At 38.1% G+C, this 19861-nt stretch overlaps 1 protein-coding gene across 4 annotated transcripts in view; it reads right to left on the bottom strand.

Annotated features, from left to right (window-relative positions):
• EDC3 (enhancer of mRNA decapping 3) overlaps window positions 1-19861 on the bottom strand; it is a 60489-nt gene that overhangs the window by 36263 nt on the left and 4365 nt on the right. For all 4 annotated transcript variants that reach the window (XR_007153345.1, XM_047864426.1, XM_047864424.1 and 1 more), the window contains exons 2-3: window positions 6396-6577; window positions 2891-3210 (exon numbers count right to left, since the gene is read on the bottom strand). Coding sequence is in view for 3 of the 4 variants with exons in the window: in XM_047864424.1 (XP_047720380.1) it covers window positions 2891-3210; window positions 6396-6577 (502 nt within the window). In the remaining variant the exon portion in view is untranslated. The remainder of the gene's footprint in view (window positions 1-2890; window positions 3211-6395; window positions 6578-19861) is intronic.

Below are 19861 nucleotides of genomic sequence, written 5' to 3'. Positions count from 1 at the left end.
ACTTCAGCCAGGTCACGATCTCGCGGTCCGTGAGTTCGAGCCCCGCGTCGGGCTCTGGGCTGATGGCTCGGAGCCTGGAGCCTGTTTCCGATTCTGTGTCTCCCTCTCTCTCTGCCCCTCCCCCGTTCATGCTCTCTCTCTGTCCCAAAAATAAAAAATAAAAAATAAAAAATAAAAATAGTATACATGTATATACACTGGTCAAGTATACATATATCTATTTCCCTGCTCTGTCAGCCAAAAAGAGGGGCACCTGGGTGGCTCAGTCTGTTGGACGGCCAGCTTCAGCCCAGGTCATGATCTCGCAGTCGGTGAGTTGTTCAAGCCCCACATCAGGCTCTGTGCTGACAGCTCGGAGCCTGGAGCCTGCTTCAGATTCTGTGTCTCCCTCTCTCTCTGCCCCTCCCCTGCTCACACTCTCTCTCAAAAAATAAACATTAAAAAAAAATTTTTTTTTTTTAAAGGCAACACCCAGCAGCAATGAGCATAGCTAGCACCCAGGTAATGGCTTATAATACCACTCTCCAATAAAATAAACAGGGATCCTTGGAGACATGGCTGATTCTAGGGCTAGGGCAAAAAATATAGAAGAAAATGTGGCTCCTGGGTGGCTCAACTGGTTGAGTGTCCGACTCTCAATTTTGGCTCAGGTCATGATTACAGGGTTGTGGGAGCGAGTCTTGCATCAGGCTCTGCACTACATGTGGAGCCTGCTTAAGACTCTCTCTCCCCCTCCCCGCTGCCCCTGTCCCACCTTCATGCTTGCACTCTCTCTCTAAAATAAACATTTATAACAAAAAGTGATTAGAAGATAAACCTGGAGCATCTTGTAGGGCCAGAAAGTAAAGAAGTACTAGGGAAAAAAACCTACCCACAATAATGGGGGAAATGTCCAAGGAAAACAGGAGCTAACCAAAACAGCTCCCAGTGGCCAATGCCAAGCACTAAAATAAAGCAGTGATGAATTATAACCTAAAGTGTAAGATAAATACTTGTAAGTCCATACTGATAAAAATAAATAACTGAATAAACATGGGAGAAGAGACAAATCTCTGGTGCAGAAGAATTCCAAACAATGTATACAGATACTCTGCATAACTTTCTACTTAGAGGTGTGGGCTGCACACTGACTTCCTTCCAATATAGGAGGAGTGGGGAGAACTCTACAGAAAAATGTGACATACACACTTCCCTCAGCCAGGTGATCAAGGTCAACATCAAGTCATAAACCATGTTCACAGTACATACCCTTGATATGAAGCGATGAAAATAACTTTTATCACTGTAGTCTTCCACCCTAAACACATAACCCCAATCTAATCACAAGAGAAACATCAAATCCCAATTGAGAATATTCTACAAAATACCTGACCAGTACTTATCAAAATAGTCTAGGTCACCAAAACCAATGAAACTCTGAGAAACTGTCAGATGTAAGAGGAGACATGACTATTAAATGTAATGTGGTATGCTGGATGAGCGTCTGTAACATGGACATTAGGTAAAAACTAAGGTAATCTGAAGAAAATACTTTACTTAATAATAATGTATCAATATTGGTTCATTAACTGTAACAAATTTACCTTAGTAAGATGTTAATAATCAGAGAAAAAAATACTAGGAAAAATGCTAATGAAGGTTATTTCTAAGCACATGAGATTATAAGCTGCTTGACTCCATGAACTTTAAACAAACAAGTCTGTTTTCAGTAAAGAAAAAAGGGCTTTAAGTGAGAATAAAGCAAAGCAGAGAAGGTTAAAGTCTAAATGAAAACAGTAAATTTCCTATCCAAGCATTCTTTAGTTTTTCAAAAGATGTGGAAGTAACAATTCAATTTTAGTCTCAGGTTTTCACTGTCAATTCAGACAGTTACTTAAGCAATGAAGGAATGAGTCCTGAAATACACTTTTTTAAGTTCCAAAATTTCAAGAGTTTATTCATGAAATCAGGGCATTTTCAAATGTAAAAATGTTGGCCCCTAACACAGATGCCACACAGATTCTGGTGAATCTGTTATAATTCATTTTTATAACATTATTCTAGTGAATGCGTTAAAAAGCATACCAGATTCTAGTGAATTAATTACGGTTCCATAGTGAGTACATGGCATTCAACAATTTGTTAGTGCCAAACACAACTAGGCTATCAACACACCAGTGCATATTTTCCTTTATGTGTTAGTAAGGACAGTGAATATAGCAAATTTAAAATTGTAGTCTGTCGGAAGGGGTGCCTGGGTGGCTCAGTCGGTGGAGCATCTGATTTCTGCTCAAGTCATGATCTCATAGTTCATGGGTTCGAGCCCCACGTCAGGCTCCGCACTGACAGTGAGGAGCCCGCCTGGGATTCTCACTCTTTCCTCTCTGTCTCTGCCCCTCCTCCACTCACACTTTTTTCTCTCAAAATAAAAAAAATAATAAACTTTAAAAAAACTGTAGTCTGTCAGAGACCGTCCGATCACAGACATGTATACGCCAATCCCTTCCTTTCCTCTGAGGATGGGAGCCAAATCACAAGTTAGCCAAGAATTTCCTGGAACAGTCAAGTGTAGACTCAACTCAGACATCACCACCACCATCTGTTACCAGATTGAAGACAATAATCGCTTTCGTCCACGTGAACTCCAGGCAGGTTACTGACTTTTCTTGAAGGAAGTTAAGTGGGGGAGAGGGTAAGGAGCTGGTATGAGTCTCTAACAGCTTATTTTCTCTCCCTTAATCTCCTGAAGGGGTAGACCTACAATAAGAGAATCATGCTGTATTTTTGAGAAGCTTTACCAGCATCCCTTTCACTAGGGTAACAAAGAATTTGTTTACAGAACAGCAGTGGATAAAACCTTATAGCCCTGAAACACAAGGGTAAGAAGAAACATCAACTTGATCCAACTTACAAGAGTTGTGCCGACGACGGAAACTTTTGGACTGACTCAAGGATTCCGTGTGCCTGTCCACATAGCTCTTTGAGCACTGTTGCTGCTGTGGGGAAACGGCAACATCTTGGCTCTTCACATCTGTCCTCTTAGGGATATTCTGAGGGGCACTGCTGGAAGAGGTTGGCTTCTTCACCAGCTTGCCTGTGCCATTCTGATTGATACCCATTTGGTACCCAACACCAGAGGGGCCTAATTCTGTCTGATGAAGGTCTCCAAAATGTTGATTTTCTCCAGGACCTGGTATCTCCAGAATTTTTAATTCTGTAATGTCACCTGCCCTGAAATACACAAAAGAATCCAAGTCTCAAAACTAATAGTGCCATACTCATGTTCATAGCAGTATTCTTCCCAAGAGCCAAAGGGTAGAAACCCGAGTGTCCACTATAAGATGAACAGATAAACAAAATATGGTACAGACTTACAGTGAAATATTTACTAGGCCTTTAAAATTTTTTTTTAATGTTTATTTTTTGAGAGAGAGGAAGGCAGAGTGTGAGTTGAGGAGGGACAGAGAGAGAGGGAGACACAGAATCCGAAGCAGGCTCCAGGCTCTGAGTTGTCAGCACAGAGCCCGAAAAGGGGCTTGAACTCACAGACCGTGAGATCATGACCTGAGCTGATGTTGGACACTTAACTGACTGAGCCACCCAGGCACCCCACCAGGCCTTTAAAAGGAGGAAAATTCTGACACATGGTACCCCATGGATGAACTTTGAAGACAGTATGCTAATAAGTAAAATAAGCCATCACAAAAGGACAATTATTAAATGATTCTACTTATATGAGATATTTAGAATAGTCCCATTCATAGAAAAAGAAGGTAAAAAATTGGTTACCAGGGCTGGAGGAAAAGGAGATTGGAGAGTTAGTGTTTACAGGGTATGAAGTTTCACTGTGGGGTGATGGAAAAGTTCTGGAGATGGATAGTAGTGACAGGAGGCAAAGCTGTGGAGGTAATGGGGGCCAGATCATACTCATATTACATTTTTCTAGTGGCTGTAGGGAAGGTGGAAGCTAGCGGGAAGAACACTGAGTGAGGAGATCAAGCAAGAAATAGAGGCAACGAACAGGGCAAGTGACAATACAAATGGAGAGGGGAGGATGAAACCAAGAGACATTTGGACTCCATAGGGTTTGGTGACTAAGCATGAGAATCAAAGAGAAAGAATTTACAATGATTCCTAAGTTTCTAACTCGGAAAGGTATAATTAGTTACCGATTAAGGGTAGACCTTTGAAAGAAGAAACCTACAGATAACATGATGAGTTCAGCTTTGAAAATCTTAAATTTAAGATATTTTGTGGGAGCAGGGCACCTGGGTGGCTCAGTCAGTTAAGCATCTGACTTCAGTTCAGGTCACAATCTCACAATTCATGGGTTCGAGCCACATGTCAAGCTTCATGCTGGCAGTGCAGAGCCTGCTTTAGTTTTCTTTCTCTCTCCCTCTTTCTCTACCCCTTCCCCACTCACGCTTTCTCTCTCAAAATAAATAAATTAAAAAAAAAAAGAATATGTGAGCAAATTTCACATATTCATTAAAAAAAAAAAGATATTCTGTGCAAGGGGTGCCTGACTGGCTCAGTTGAAAGAGCATCCGACTCTTGATCTCAGGGTCCAGCCCTACACCACGTGTAAAAACAGAAAGATATTTTGTGGGATATCCACCTGGAAATGACCAATAGACAAAGTAAGTGTCAGGAGTTCAGATAATGGGTCTAAATTAAAGATCTGGGGTCTCAATGTGTACAAAGGTACACATGAAGTGGTCGAGAGAGATTACAGACAAAGAAAAGAATCAAAGACAGAACTTTGAGTAAATCAATCTTAAAAAGTGAGTAGAAGAGGGGCGCCTGGGTGGCTCAGTCAGTTAAGCATCCAACTTAGGCTCAGGTCACGATCTCACAGTGAGTTCAAGCTCCTCATAGGGCTCTCTGCTGTCAGCACAGAGCCCACTTTGGATCCTCTGTCTCCTTCTCTTTCTGCCCCTCCCCCACTCACATACTCTGTCTCAAAAATAAACAAACGCTAAAAAAAAAAGTAGAAGAAAAGGAACGTGGTGTCGGGGATGTAAAGGAATGGAAGAATACATGGAAAGAAAACCCAAAGGAGTGACAGAGGAACTAAAAGACAACACTTCAACAGGCGGCATCTGAGTTAAGGTTAGAATGAAGACACTGCTGCAGAATTTGGCAATTAGTTCATTTGTAACATTGAACTAGCGAGAGCTAGTTTAGCAAGACGGTAAAATTAGAAAAAAAAGACAATGGTGGGGGAAAGAAGAACTAGAGAATGAGGCCACAAAGGGAATGAAAACAGACTATTTTGCTCTGAAAAGAACCGTGGGTATAAAGAGAAAGGAAAGGATGGGCAATACCTAATGGCACATGCAAGCTGTGGGTGGACGTGGGTGTTGGAGGGTGTGAACTGTGGGGGAAGGCTGGGAATGTTGGAATGCAAAGAGGGGAAAGACAGTATACAGGTTGATAATGAAGACACAAAAGACATGGAGTAGGGTGTCAAAGGAGACAGAAAAGGATAGTATGTGAGGCGTACAGGACAAGGGTAGCCCTGAACACACAGGGTATGTCTTCTATTGAGATTTTAGAAGGGGTTAGAAATAAGAATTGAATACTAAAGATTATGTGAAGGTACTTTTTAGAGAGTCAAGGAAGCTCTCATCTGACCGTTCTGTTGTTGCTCTAACCTAAGAAAGGAAGACTGTATGACAAACTGGTGAAAAGAGGGATGTGAAGACAACAACTGAACTTGCAGACAACTGAACTTGAGATCAGTTAAGCATCTGACTCATGGTCAGTTAAGCATCTGACTCATGGTTTTGGCTCAGGTCATGATTTCGTGATTCATGAGATCAAGCACTGTGTTGGGCTCTGCATTAACAGCTTGATCCTACTTGGGATTCTCTCTTCCCTTCTCTCTCTGCCCCTCCCCTACTCATGCTTGCTCACACACTCTCTCTCTCAAAATAAGTAAATAAACATTAAAAAAAAAAAAAAAAGAAAGAAAAATACATTTCAGTAACTAAGGACCTCAGCTACTGGAGACAGTGTGCTTCTGGAGATAAATTACAATACAAATCTAAAAGAGAGATACATTTATGCAGTGGGGGGAGGATCAATAAAGGCCTTAGATATAAGAAAACACAAATAATAAAAATCTGAGAAAGAAAATAGATTATTCTGAATTTGACCCACTTAAATAATATTGAGTGCTTGACAGAGACGAGAAAAATATTTGACAAACCCCGATTCATTGGCTAAAAGTTAATTATGACACAACACAAACTCTACGCTGAAACAGCAGCTAGACTAGAAGAGTTAAGACTGCAAAATCTCACCTGACAAGACTCTCCTCAAAAGCAGCCCCATACAAGAGAACGTCGGCAATAGAACCAAGCTCCACAGACCACGAGACTAGATTTGAAGAAATCAGTCAGGACACTCACCTGAAGGTGACTTCTGGCACGAGGCACTTCACTCCATTGTGGAAAGGCCGGGTGAGAGAAATGGTCTGGCTGATCTGATCCACTGCTGACACTCTTCCCTGATAGACCCCCAAGCTATCACCACAGTTGATGGACACAATACTGCCCAGCCAATCCGTAGCCATGTTGCTGATGTGAGACCACTGTAGAGAGAATGAGCCATTCAAATCTTGAGAAACAGACAAATCTTTAATTAAAATCAGCAAATATTATGTCAGGCTCTGAACCAGGTGTTGCTTAATAATACATATTCTGTCACATCCTTAATTGAAGTAATAAAGCATAAAAAATAAAACTTTTCTGTGGGGGGAAGGGTGCCTGGGTGGTTCAGTCAGTTAAGCGACCGACTTCGGCTCAGATCGTGATCTCGCGGTTTGTGAGTTCAAGCCCCACGTCAGGCTCTGCGCTAACAGTTTGGAGCCTGGAGCCTGCTTCAGATTCTGTGTCTCTTCCTCTCTCTGCCCCTCCCATGCTCATGCGCTCTCTCTCTCTCTCTCTCAATAATAAATAAACATTAAAAAACTAAATAAAAAAAAACTTTTTTGGTGGGAATGCAAACTGGTGCAGTCACTATGGAAAACAACACAGAAGTTCCTCAAAAAATTAACAATAGAACTACCCTATGATCCAGTAATTGCGCTACTGCGTATTTACCCAAGGAACAGATGCGATGTTTACATACATACATACATACATACACACATACACACACACATATACACACACAATGGAATATTACTCAGCCATAAAGAATGAAAGAAACCTTGCCATTTGCAACAGCATGGATAGAGCTAAAACATATAATGTTAAGCAAAACAGGCCAGTCAGAGAAACACAAATATCTTATTTCAATCACATGTGGAATTTAAGAAATAAAACAAGCAAAAAGGGAAAAAGAGACAAGTCAAATAACAGACCCTACAGATGAATGGATAAAGATGTCACACACACACACACACACACACACACACACACACACACACACAAAAAATGGAGTATTATTCAGCAATCAAAAAGAATTAAATCTTGCCATTTGCAACTATGTGGATGGAACTAGAGGGTATTATGCTACCTGAAATTGGTCAGAGAAAGACATATATATGACTTCACTCATATGAGGAATTCAAGAAACAAAACAGATGAACAAAAGGGAAGGGAAGCAAATAAAATATAAAAACAGGAAAGGGGACAAAACATAAGACTCTTAAATATAGAAAACAAACAGAGGGTTGCTGGAGGGATGTGGGAGGGGGGAAGGGCTAAATGGGTAAGGGACATTAAGGAAGACACTTGCTGGGACAAGCACTGGGTGTTATACACAGGGGTGAATCACTGGAATCTACTCCTGAAATCACTGTTGCACTATATGCTAACTAACTTGGATGTAAGTTAAAAAAAAAAAAATGCTGAGGGCATATATATATATATATATATATGCAAAAAATAAAATAAAATAAATAAAATAAAATAAAATAAAATAAAATAAAATAAAATAAAATAAAATAAAATAAAATGACTCTTAACTATAGAGAACAAACAGATGGTCACCAGAGGGGAGGTGGGTGGGGGGATGGGTGAAATACGTGAAGGGATTAAGAGTACAACTCATCTTGATGTGCATTGAGTAATATATAGAATTGATGAGTCACTATACTGTACACCTGCAACTAATATAATGCTGTAGGTTAACTCTACTTGAATTACTTTTTTTTGTTATATTAATGAATAAGCAATATAATTTAATTTATATAAAGATATTATAATTGCTTTAAAGAAAAAACAGTAAAGATAATATTTACCTAGACATCAAATCACACAAACTATAACCTTTTTATAACTAAATCAACTCTGACAGGAAAATGGGAGGCATCAGTCTACCCAATTTCAAGGCTTATTATATGGGTATGGTAATCAAAACTATGTGGTATTGGTGGGAGGAAAGATATATAAATCAATGGAATGGAATAGAAAACCCAGAAATAGATACACACAAAAATGCCCCAAAATGATTCTGACAAAATGCAAAAGTAATTCAACCAAAGTAACATAGTTTTTACAAATGGTGCTGGGACAAATGGATATCCATCAGTAAAAAACTAAACCCTGACCTAAGTCTCATAATGTACACATTTATTAAAAATGATTACAGACTTGGGGCACCTGGGTGGCTTAGTCGGTTGGGCATCGATTTCGGCTCAGGTCATGATCTCATGGTTTGTGGGTTTAAGCCCTGTGTCGGGCTCTGTGCTGACAGCTCAGAGCCTGGAGCCTGCTTCTGCTTCTGTCTCCCTCTCTCTCTGCCCCTCCCCTACTTGTTCTCTCCCTCTCAAAAATAAATAAACATTAAAAAAATTTTTTTTAATAATTATAGACTTAAATGTAAAATGTCAAACTATAAAACTTTTAGGGAAAATATAAGAGAAACCTTCAGGATCTGGTGAGGCAAAGAGTTCTTAGACCCCAAAAGCACAATCTATAAAAAGAGAAACAGATACACTGGAGTTCTTCAAAACTAAAAACTTTTGTTCTATAAAAGACCTTGTTAGGAGGATAAAAAAGACAAGTTACAGAATGGGGAAAATATTTTTTCCAAACCACATATCGGAAAGAGACAAGGAACTAGTATACAGAATATATAAAGAACTCTGAAAACACAGTAGAAAAAAAAATCCATTAAAAAATGGGCAAAAGACACAGAAAGACATTTCAAAACAGAAGATATACAGACAGCAAACAAGCACATGAAAAGATGCTCAACAGTTCAACATCACTAACCATTAGGGAAATACAGTTTACAATTACCATGAAAGATCACTACACATCAGCCGGAATGGCTAAAATAAAAACTAGTGACAACACCAAATCCTGGAAAGGATGTGGAAAAACTGGATTCCTCACACACTGCTGACTGGATTATTAAATGGTATGGCCATTTTGGAAAACAATTTGGCAATCTATAAAAAATATTAAAAACATGCAACTATTACATGACTCAGCAACTGCACAACTGGTCATTTATCCCAGAGAAAGCAACACTTAAGTTCACACAAATAGGCCCAAACTAGAAACCAAGATGACCTTCAATGGGTGAATGGCTGAACAAACTGCGGTACCATAGAGAAAAAGTTAAAAAAAAAAAAAAAAGCCAACCCCATCAAGTTACATTCCATCTGATTCAATTTGTGTTAACATTTCTGAAATGACAAACTACAGAAATGGAGATGAGTTGTTCCCAGGGTTTAGGGAGGGGCTGAGGCAGGAAGGAAATAAGGATGGCTATGAAAGGGCAACAAAAGGTCTATAAAAGGGATCCTTGTAATAATGGAAATATTCTGTATCTTGACCACATCAATGTCAATGTCAATATCTTAGTAGTGATACTGTACTACAGTTTTTGAAAAAAAATTTTTTTTCAACGTTTATTTATTTTTGGGACAGAGAGAGACAGAGCATGAACGGGGGAGGGTCAGAGAGAGAGGGAGACACAGAATCGGAAACTGGCTCCAGGCTCTGAGCCATCAGGCCAGAGCCTGACGCGGGGCTCGAACTCCCGGACCGGGAGATCGTGACCCGGCTGAAGTCGGACGCTTAACCGACTGCGCCACCCAGGCGCCCCTGTACTACAGTTTTTGAAAATGTTATTACCAATGAGGAAAACCGGGAAGGGTATATGGAATGTTTCTGTATTGTTCCTTACAAGTGCATAAGAATCTACAATTATCTCAAATAAAAGGTTTAATCTAAAAAAAATCAGGGTCCCCTGGGCTCAGTCAGTTAAGTGTCTGACTTTTGATTTCAGCTTAGGTCATGATCTCACACTTGGTGAGACTGAGCCCCACATGGTTGGGGGGGGGGGGGGGGCTCTGTCAGCCCAGAGCCTGCTTGGGATTCTCTCTCCCTCCCTCTCTCTGCCCCTCCCCTGCACTAGCACACACACTAGCTCTCAAAATAAACATTACAAAACTAAAAAATAAAAAAATTTTAAAACATCAATGTCTTCTACCACATTAACAAAATAAACAAGGAAATCACATATGATATCAATAAATGCAGAAAGACAGGGGTGCCTGGCTGGCTCAGTTGGCGGAGCATGTGACTCTCAATCTTGGGGTTAAGTTTAAGCCCCACATTGGGTATAGAAATTACTTAAAAATAAAATCTTTAAAAAATAAATAAATACAGAAAGATAATCAGACAAAATTCAATATCCATTCATGAAATCAAAAAGGGGGGAGTGAGGGCATCTGCAAAACAATTATAGTGAACACCATATTAATGGTGAAATAATAAATCCTTTACCCCCAAAGACTGGGACAAGGCAAGGATATCCACTTCCATCATTTCTACTTCTAATCAATACCATACTGTAGGTTCTACACTGCAACAAGAAATAAGAAGCACAAATAATGGAAAGGAAGAACTAAAAATGTCTTTACTTGTAAACCATATGATTGACTGTGTATGTAGAAAACCCTAAGAAATGTACCAACTAAAAAAATCCTACTAGAACTAATAATTTAGCAAGGTCACAGGATACATGCTCAATTTAAAATAAACTGTACTCTCAGTTTATTTTAGCAACAAACTGAAAATAAAATTTTAAAATACTATTTGTAGTACTATTAAAAACCATAAACTTTACTTAGGATAAAAAAACCATTACTTACGATAAATCTAATGAAAAACATGCAGAACTTCTACAATGAAAAATATAAAAGACCACTGAGGAAAATTAAAAGAGGATCTAAATAAATGGGAGAGATGTACCACCTTCATAAGTCAAAGAGCTCAACGTTGTCAATTCTCCCCAGTCAAATACAAATATCAATAAAAATCCCAACTGGTCTTTTTGAAGAAACTGAAAAACTGATTCTAAAAGGCATATGGCAATGCAAAATACTTAGAACAGCCAAAATAATCATGAAAATAAAAAACAAGGCTACATGTTTTATACCACCTCATTTTAAAATTTACTATAAAGCTATAGAAAATCTGTGGTGTTGGTGCAAGGCTAGACAAAGAAATCAATGGAACAGAACAGAGCCCAGAAACAGACCCACACTGACTTCCAAGCAAGGTACCAAGATAAATCAATAAAGAAATTCAAGTATTTTTCAAAAAATGGTGCTAGAACTAGATATACAGGAGGAAAAATAACCTTGTATTCCTATCCCATACCAGATACAAAAAATCAATTTGAAACAAACTATCTAAACATAAAAGCTAGAACTATTAAAGCTACTAAGAAAACAGTATCTTAGTGACCTTGGGTGAGAAAAAGCTTAGACAACACACAAATAAGTTCTAATCATAAAAGAAAAAAAAAAATCTGATGAATTAGATTTCATCAAAATGTAAAAGTTCTAATTATCAAAAGTCACCATAAAGAATATAAATTGGAAGAGATGCGAAATATATATACATATATATATATATGTATATATATTTATTCAGTGAGACTAACTGGGAGGCAACTAGAGCAGAGCATCTGAGAGCTGATGGTAAACTGTAACAGATCAACGGAGATGGAAAGAAGTTGACCTTTCATACAGGTGGTCTGAATCTAATGATGGTTTAATATGATAGGTAACAGAAAGGAAGGAGAAAAAAACTACTGCTAAGAAAATAAAAGGGGAGTGGAACACACATAATCCCACAGCCTTTAAACACATACCATCATGTTGTGCAACAGCAGCAGCAGCAGCCAGCATTTACTGCACATTTAGTATGACTCAGCCAAAACTTTAGGGGCATTCTTCCCTTCAATCCTCATGACAATTCTACGGGGTAGCTACTTTACTAACCCATTTTATTTTTTAAAAGAGTTTTAAAAATGCTTATTTATTTGAGAGAGAGAGACAGAGAGAATGAGCAGGGCAGTGGCAGAGAAAGAGGAAGAGAGAATCCCAAGCAGGGTCTGTACTGACAGCGCAGAGCCCAACATGGGGCTCAAACTCAAGAACCCTGAGTCATAACCTGAGCCGAAATCAAGAGTCAGATGCTTAACCAACTGAGCCACCCAAGCACCCCACTTAGTTTTCTTATTGAACATTTAGAGAATTCCATCTTTCACAATTATAATTAATGCAGCAATGATCAATTTCATATAGTGCTTGTCCTAAATTATTTTCTTAGGATAACGCCCCAATCAGTAAAAAGGTAAAGTCATCTAGCTTTGATTACAATGTCCCAGAGCAGAAAACTATTTTTTTCCACGTCATATTTTTTCAACTTCTCTTCAAACCAAATCATTCTCTGAATGGGGTTGGTCATACATTTAAAATAATGGTAACATAATAAAATATTTAAGAAGATATTCCACATAGTCTAGCCACATCCCAAAATCACTTCTATGGAGGCTACCTCCCAGACTAGGCCAAGCCAAGCATTTCAAGAAGCAAAACAATGGTTCTTTCTTCTACTATAGCCCCAAAACAAGAGGGGGAAAAAAAAGGTAAAGCCAGTCAAGAAGAAAACATTCACAATCAATATATCTGATAAAGGACTTGTAGCCAGAATACATAAGGAATATTTACAAATCAGCAATAAAAAAGGAAAAACACATTTCTTAAATATGGGCAAAAGAAGTTATCTGAATGACCAATAAACATATGAGCAGCTGCTGAACATCATTAATTACTGGGGAAATGCAAATTAAAACACAACGAGACAACTCAAACATCCACGCTGGGTGAACGGATAAACAAAATGTGGTATATACCTAGAGTGGAATATCATTCAGTCTTAAAAAGAAGTTCTGATATATGCTACAACACAGATGAACCTTGAAGACATTATGCTAAGTAAAATAAGCCAGATAGGAGTTTCCTACAGCAGTCAAGAGACTACCCAACACAAGAGACTATTCTACCACAGAGACAGAAAGTAGAAGGTGGCTGCCAGCAGGGGGGGAACAGGGAATGGTAAGTTATTGTTTAATGGGCACAGAATTTCAGTTTGGGAGTCTGAAAAAGTTATGGATGGTGGTAATGGTTACACAACAATGTGACTGTACTCAATGCCACTGAACTATACACTTAAAATAGTAACTTTTATACACATGTATTTTACAACAATAAAAAATCATTATGTTGGAAAAAAACACCATAAGATACCATTTTGGTATCTTGGCTTAAAATTTAAAGGACGGTAGGTGACACCAAATGCGTGTGATGATATGGAGCAACTGGAACCCCCTTACACTGCTGATAGTGTAAAATGATACTACGACTTTGGGAAGGAGTTTAATGATTTCTTACAATATTAAACACATACCTATGACCCCAAATTTCATTCCCAGCATTTACCCAGGAAAAATGAAAACATGCTCAAAAAGGAACTTGTACACAAATGTACACAGTAGCTTTATTCACAATAGCAAAAACTAGAAACAAGGACAAGAGATAAATTATGGTATTAACAACAAAACACTACTCAGCAAAAAAAAGGAACAAAAAACTTATGCTACAACAAAACTATGAATAGCTAATTCTACCTTGTCTTTCTGGTATCTGCTAAAATGTCACCACCCCAAAGAGGCCTTCCCTGGCTACCCCCAATCTAATGTCACTACTCACCATCACTCTTCAACACCTCATCTTCTGTTATGGTCTCAAAATTAATCACAACACGAATTACCTTATTTATGTTGTATCACCCCACTAAAATGTAAGCTTCATGAGGGCAAGAGACCTTTTCTGCCTTGTTCAGCAAGTAAGAGTGTCCAGAATTAAAAAGAAACTCAAATATTTATCTAATCAATGAATGAATTTACATGTCATAAATCTGACAGAAGTTAATCACTCAAAATCTAGAGTATATAAATATTTATATTTAGATGCCTTGGCCCTTCTTGGAAATAGTTCTAAAATCAGAATACCTGTTAAGCATACTCTGTGCAAAATCCTACAAAGATATGAAATCCAGCATTGCCCTACATACAGAAGGAAGTCAGGAAATAGCAGATGACTATAAACATAACATACAATACTAAGTACAAAATGAAATACTGCTTGGCATTCTCCATGAAAAAACAGAAAAGAAAGAGCATTTCAAGCTGTTTTCAAGTATTAATTTCAGAAATACACCTACCTAAAATATACAGCCTAAAAAAGGAAAAATAAAAAACACTCGTGTGGTAAAAAGAATATGTCCCATCAGAAACACAAAACCTAAAGAAAAACTCAGGGAATTTTCCAGTGATCTAAGTAAGTATCAGAAAACTATGCTGACAGAACAGAAAATAATGTGTTAGCAGGATCAACTGTTAGATTTTTTTTTTTTTTTACATCTTATAAAAAATTTCAAACATACACAAATGTAGACAGAACAGCATAATGAACCCCACATACCCATCACTGAGTTACAACAATTATCAATATAAGCATTTAAGAAATCAGGTGATTTTCCGATGCAACCCAATTTCCACAACACTGATGATGGTAAAAGGCACAAAATACACATACTTTAGGCTTATTTCCCATGTCCTGACCAGCCTTTGTCTACTTTAGTATCACAGAAGTATGAATGTCCTCTCCCATCATTTATACTCCGTCATAATCCTACTCTGATGCTTGTATTATTAGCTGCAGAATGAAAAGCTGTAGTAACAAGAATTTTTTCAACTACCAGAAATTCATGAGATGTGAAAGACTTTTATTTCTTCTTTACCCAATATATATATATATTTAAGACACTGATGTTGTCTTTAAAAAGCTTTTGCACAACAAAGGAAACCAAAAAAAGGAAAAGGCAACCTACCACTGGGAGAAGATATTTGCAAATGATATATCCAACAAGGGTTTATTTTTTTAATGTTTATTTATTTATTTTGACAGAGAGAATGTGCACAAGCAGAGGAGAGGCAGACAGAGAAGGAGAGGGAAAGAATCCCAACCAGGCTCCACACAGTGCAGAGCCTGATGCAGGGCTCGATCCCACAAACCATGAGCTCATGACCTGAGCTAAAATCAAGAGTCAGACACTTAACTGATTGAGCCACCCAGGTACCCTCTCCAGTAAGGGTTTAATATCCAAACTGTAAAGAACTTACACAACACAAAAAAATAACCCCAATAATCTGATTAAAGATGGACAGAGGACCCAAATAGACATTTTTCCAAAGAAGACATACAGATGGCCAACAGACACATGAATAGATGCTCAATATCACTAATCATCAGGCAAATACAAATCAAAACTACAATGAGATAGCACCTCACATCTGTCAGAATAAGCAATACCAAATGGACAAGAAACAATAAATGTTGGCAACGATGTGGACAAAAAGGAAGCCCTGTGCAGTTGGTGGGAATGCAAACTGATACAACCACTGTGGAAAACAGTATGGAGCTTCCTAAAAAATTAAAAATAGAGATTCCAAAAAAAAAAAAAAAAAGAAATGGAAGGAAAGCTTCCAAACTCATTCTATGAAGCCAGCATTACCTTGATTCCAAAAACCAAAGACCCCTCTAAAAAGGATTACAGGCCAATATCCCTGATGAAGCTGGATGCAAAAGTTCTCAACAAGATACTAGCAAATCAAACTCAACAGTACATTAAAAGAACTATTCACCATGATCAAGAGGGATTCATTCCTGGGTTGCAGGGCTGGTTCAATATTCATAATCAATCAACATGATACACCACATTAATAGAAGAAAGGATAAGAACCATATGATCCTGTCAATAGATGCAGAAAAACCATCTGACAAAATACAGCATCCTTTCTTGATAACAACCCTCAAGAAAGTAGGGATAGAAGGGATACCTCAACATCACAAAAGCCATATACGAAGGCCCACAGCTAATATCATCCTCAATGGAGAAAAACTGAGAGCTTTCCCCCTAAGATCAGGAACATGACAGGGATGCCCACTCTCGCCCTGTTGTTCAACATAGTGTTGGAAGTCCTGGCCTCAACAATCACAACAAAAAGAAATAAAAGGCCTCCAAATTGGCAAAGAAGTCAAACTTTCACTCTTCACAGATGACATGATACTCTATATGGAAAACCTGAAAGACTCCACCGAAAAACTGCTAGAGCTGATAGATGAACTCAGCAAAGTCACAAGATATAAAATCAATGCACAAAATCAGCTGCATTTCTATACACCAATAATGAAGCAACAGAAAGAGATATCAAGGAATCAATCCCATTTACACTTACACCAAAAACCATAAAATACCTAAGAATAAACCAAACCAAAAGGTAAGAGATCTGTATGCTGAAAACTATAGAAAGCTTATGAACGCAACTGAAGACACAAAGAAATGGAAAAACATTCCATGCTCATGGAATGGAGGAACAAATATTGTTAAAATGTCAACACTACCCAAAGCAATCTACACATTCAATGCAATCCCAATTAAAATTGCACCAGCATTCTTCTCAGAGCTAGAACAAGCAATCCTAAAATTTGTATGGAACCACAAAAGACCCCAAGTAGCCAAAGTAATGTTGAAAAAGAAAACCAAAGTGAGAGAATCACAGCCTTTAGCCTCTACTGCAAAGCTGTAATCATCAAGACAGTATGGTATTGGCACAAAAACAGACACACAGACCAATGTGCATGAGAACCCAGAATTGGACCCACAAATGTACAGCCACCTAATCTTTGACAAAGCAGTAAAGAGTATCCAATGGAAAAAAGACATTTCTTTAGCAAATGATGCTAGGAGAACTGGACAGCAACATGCAGAAGAATGAAACTGGACCACTTTCTTACACCATACACAAAAATAAACTCAAAAGGAATGAAAGTCCTAAATGTGAGACAGGAAACCATCAAAACCCTAAAGGAAAAAAAAGGCAACAATCTCTCTGACCTCAGATGCAGCAACATCTTGCTCGACGCATCTCCAAAGGCAAGGGAAATAAAAGCAAAAATGAACTATTGGAACCTCATCAAGATAAAAAGCTTCTGTACTGCAATGGAAACAATCAACAAAACTAAAAGGCAACCAATGGAATGGGAGAAGTTATTTGCAAATGACATATCGGATAAAAGGTTAGTAGCCAAAATCTATAAAGAACTTAAACTCAACATCCAAAAAACAAATAACCCAATGAAGAAATGAGAAGACATGAATAGACACTTTTCCAAAGACATCCTGATGGCCAAAAGACACATGAAAAGATGCTCAACATCACTCATTATCAGGGAAATACAAATCAAAATCAGTCTGATTCCACCTCACACCAGTCAGAGTGGCTAAAATTAACAACTCAGGAAACAACAGATGTTGGCAAGGGTGTGGAAAAACAGGAACCCTCTTAGAACTGTTGGTGGGAATGCAAACTGGTGTAGCTGCTCTGGAAAACAGTGTGGAGGTTCCTCAAAAAATTAAAAATAGAATTACCCTACAACCTAGCAATAGCACTACTAGGAATTTATACTACTAAGATACAGGAGTGCTGATTCATGGGGCAATGTTTATAGCAGCACTTTCAACAATAGCCAAATTATGGAAAGAGCTCAAATGTCCATCAACTGACAAATGGATGAAGAAGATGTGGTTTAGATATACAATGGAACACTACTTGGCAATGAGAAGGAATGAAATCTTGCCATTTGCAATGTGGATGGAACTAGAGAGTATTATGCTAAATGAAATAAGTCAAAGAAAGCCAGATATCCTATGTTTTCACTCATGTGGAATTTGATAAACTTAACAGAAAACCATGGGGGAAGGGAAGGGAAAAAAACAGAGAGGGAGGCAAACCATAAGAGACTTAAATACAGAGAACAAAGTGAGGGTTGATGGGAGGGGTTTAGGGGAGAGGGGAAAATGAGTGATGGGCATTGAGGAAGGCATTTGTTGGGATCAGCACTGGGTATTGTATGTAAGCGATGAATCATGAGAATCTACTTCCAAAGCCAAGAGCACACTGTATACACTGTATGTTAGCTAAATTGACAATAAATTATATTTTTTAAAGAAAAATAGCCAAATTATGGAAAGCGCCCAAATGTCCATCAACTGATGAATTAAAAAGATATACACATTCATACATACATACATACAGTGAATACTACTCCACAATGAAAAAGAATGAAATCTTGCCATTTTGCAACAATGTGGATGGACCTGGAGGGCATTATGCCAAGCAAAATAAGTCAGTCTGAGAAAGACAGATATCATATGATTTCATTCATATGTGGAATCTGAGAAACTCAACAAATGAACATAAGGGAAGCAAACTGTAAGAGACTCTTAAATACAAAGAATAAATGGAGGGTTGCTGGAGTGGGGGAAGGCAGGGGGATGGGTTAAATGGGTGATGGGCATTAATGAGGGCACTTTTCGGGACACGCACTGGGTATCACACGTAAGAGATGAATCACTAGAATCTACTCCTGAAGCCAAGACTACGCTGTGTGTTAACTTGAATTATCAATTAAACAGAAAAGAAAAAGAAATACCATACAATCTAGTAATTCAACTACTGGGTATTTACCCAAAGAAAACAAAACCACCAGTGTGAAAAGACAGGTGCGCCCCTATGTTCACTGTAGCTTTACAATAGCTAAGAAATGAAAGCTAACCTAAGTGCACACTGACAGATAAATGTATAAGATGTGGTACACACACAGGAATATTACTCGGTCGTCAAAAAGTATGAGATCTTGCCAAGTGTGACAACATGGATGGACCCACAGGCCATTATGCTAAGTGAAATAAGTCTGATAAAGACAAATACCATATGCCTTCACTTACATGTAGAATCTCACAAACAAAACAAAGAATCATAAATAGAGAAATGGTGGGTGCCAGAGGGGATGGAGTTGAGGGGATGGGTGAATTAAGTGAAGGGGATTAAGAAGTACAAAATTCCACTTACAAAATAAGTCACAGAGATGAAAAGTACAGCACAGGAAACATAGTCAATGATATTGTGACAACAGTGTATGGTGACAAATGGTACCCATATCCATCATGGTAATAAGCACAGTGTGATGTACAGAATTACAGCTGAAACAAATATAAGATTGTACAGCAACTATAACTTAAAAAGATGTTGTACATTCAAGTTTATATTGGTAATAATTGAGAACTTTTAATAGCTTTAAAACGTGGACTGCCAGTTCTACAATAGAAACTTTTTAAAAAGTAACCACTCGACGTGTAACAAATTACCCTATTATCACAAACTTCCCTCTATGTAAAATACATTAATGCATTATCCAAAACTCATCAAATAGGCTCATTCTATAAAGAAAATTGCTCTATTAATTTAAACCAGTAAATCTAAAACCAGTGAGTGCCATCTGGGTTCCGAATCAGATGAACACACTAAGGAAGGGGGTTTCATCAATCAGAGGGCTAACATCTTCGTGTCAAAAGAAGAGCAACAGCTGAAGCAGAAGGAGATCTAGAAGCCACAAGGAGACCAATCTTTGATGTCTTTTACTTTCTACTTTTCT

Source organism: Prionailurus viverrinus, chromosome B3 (assembly GCF_022837055.1).
Source record: "Prionailurus viverrinus isolate Anna chromosome B3, UM_Priviv_1.0, whole genome shotgun sequence".
NCBI classification, from domain to species: domain Eukaryota; kingdom Metazoa; phylum Chordata; class Mammalia; order Carnivora; family Felidae; genus Prionailurus; species Prionailurus viverrinus.
The sequence above is the reverse complement of the archived record's forward strand: the minus strand, read 5'-3'. Positions and strand labels throughout refer to the sequence as shown.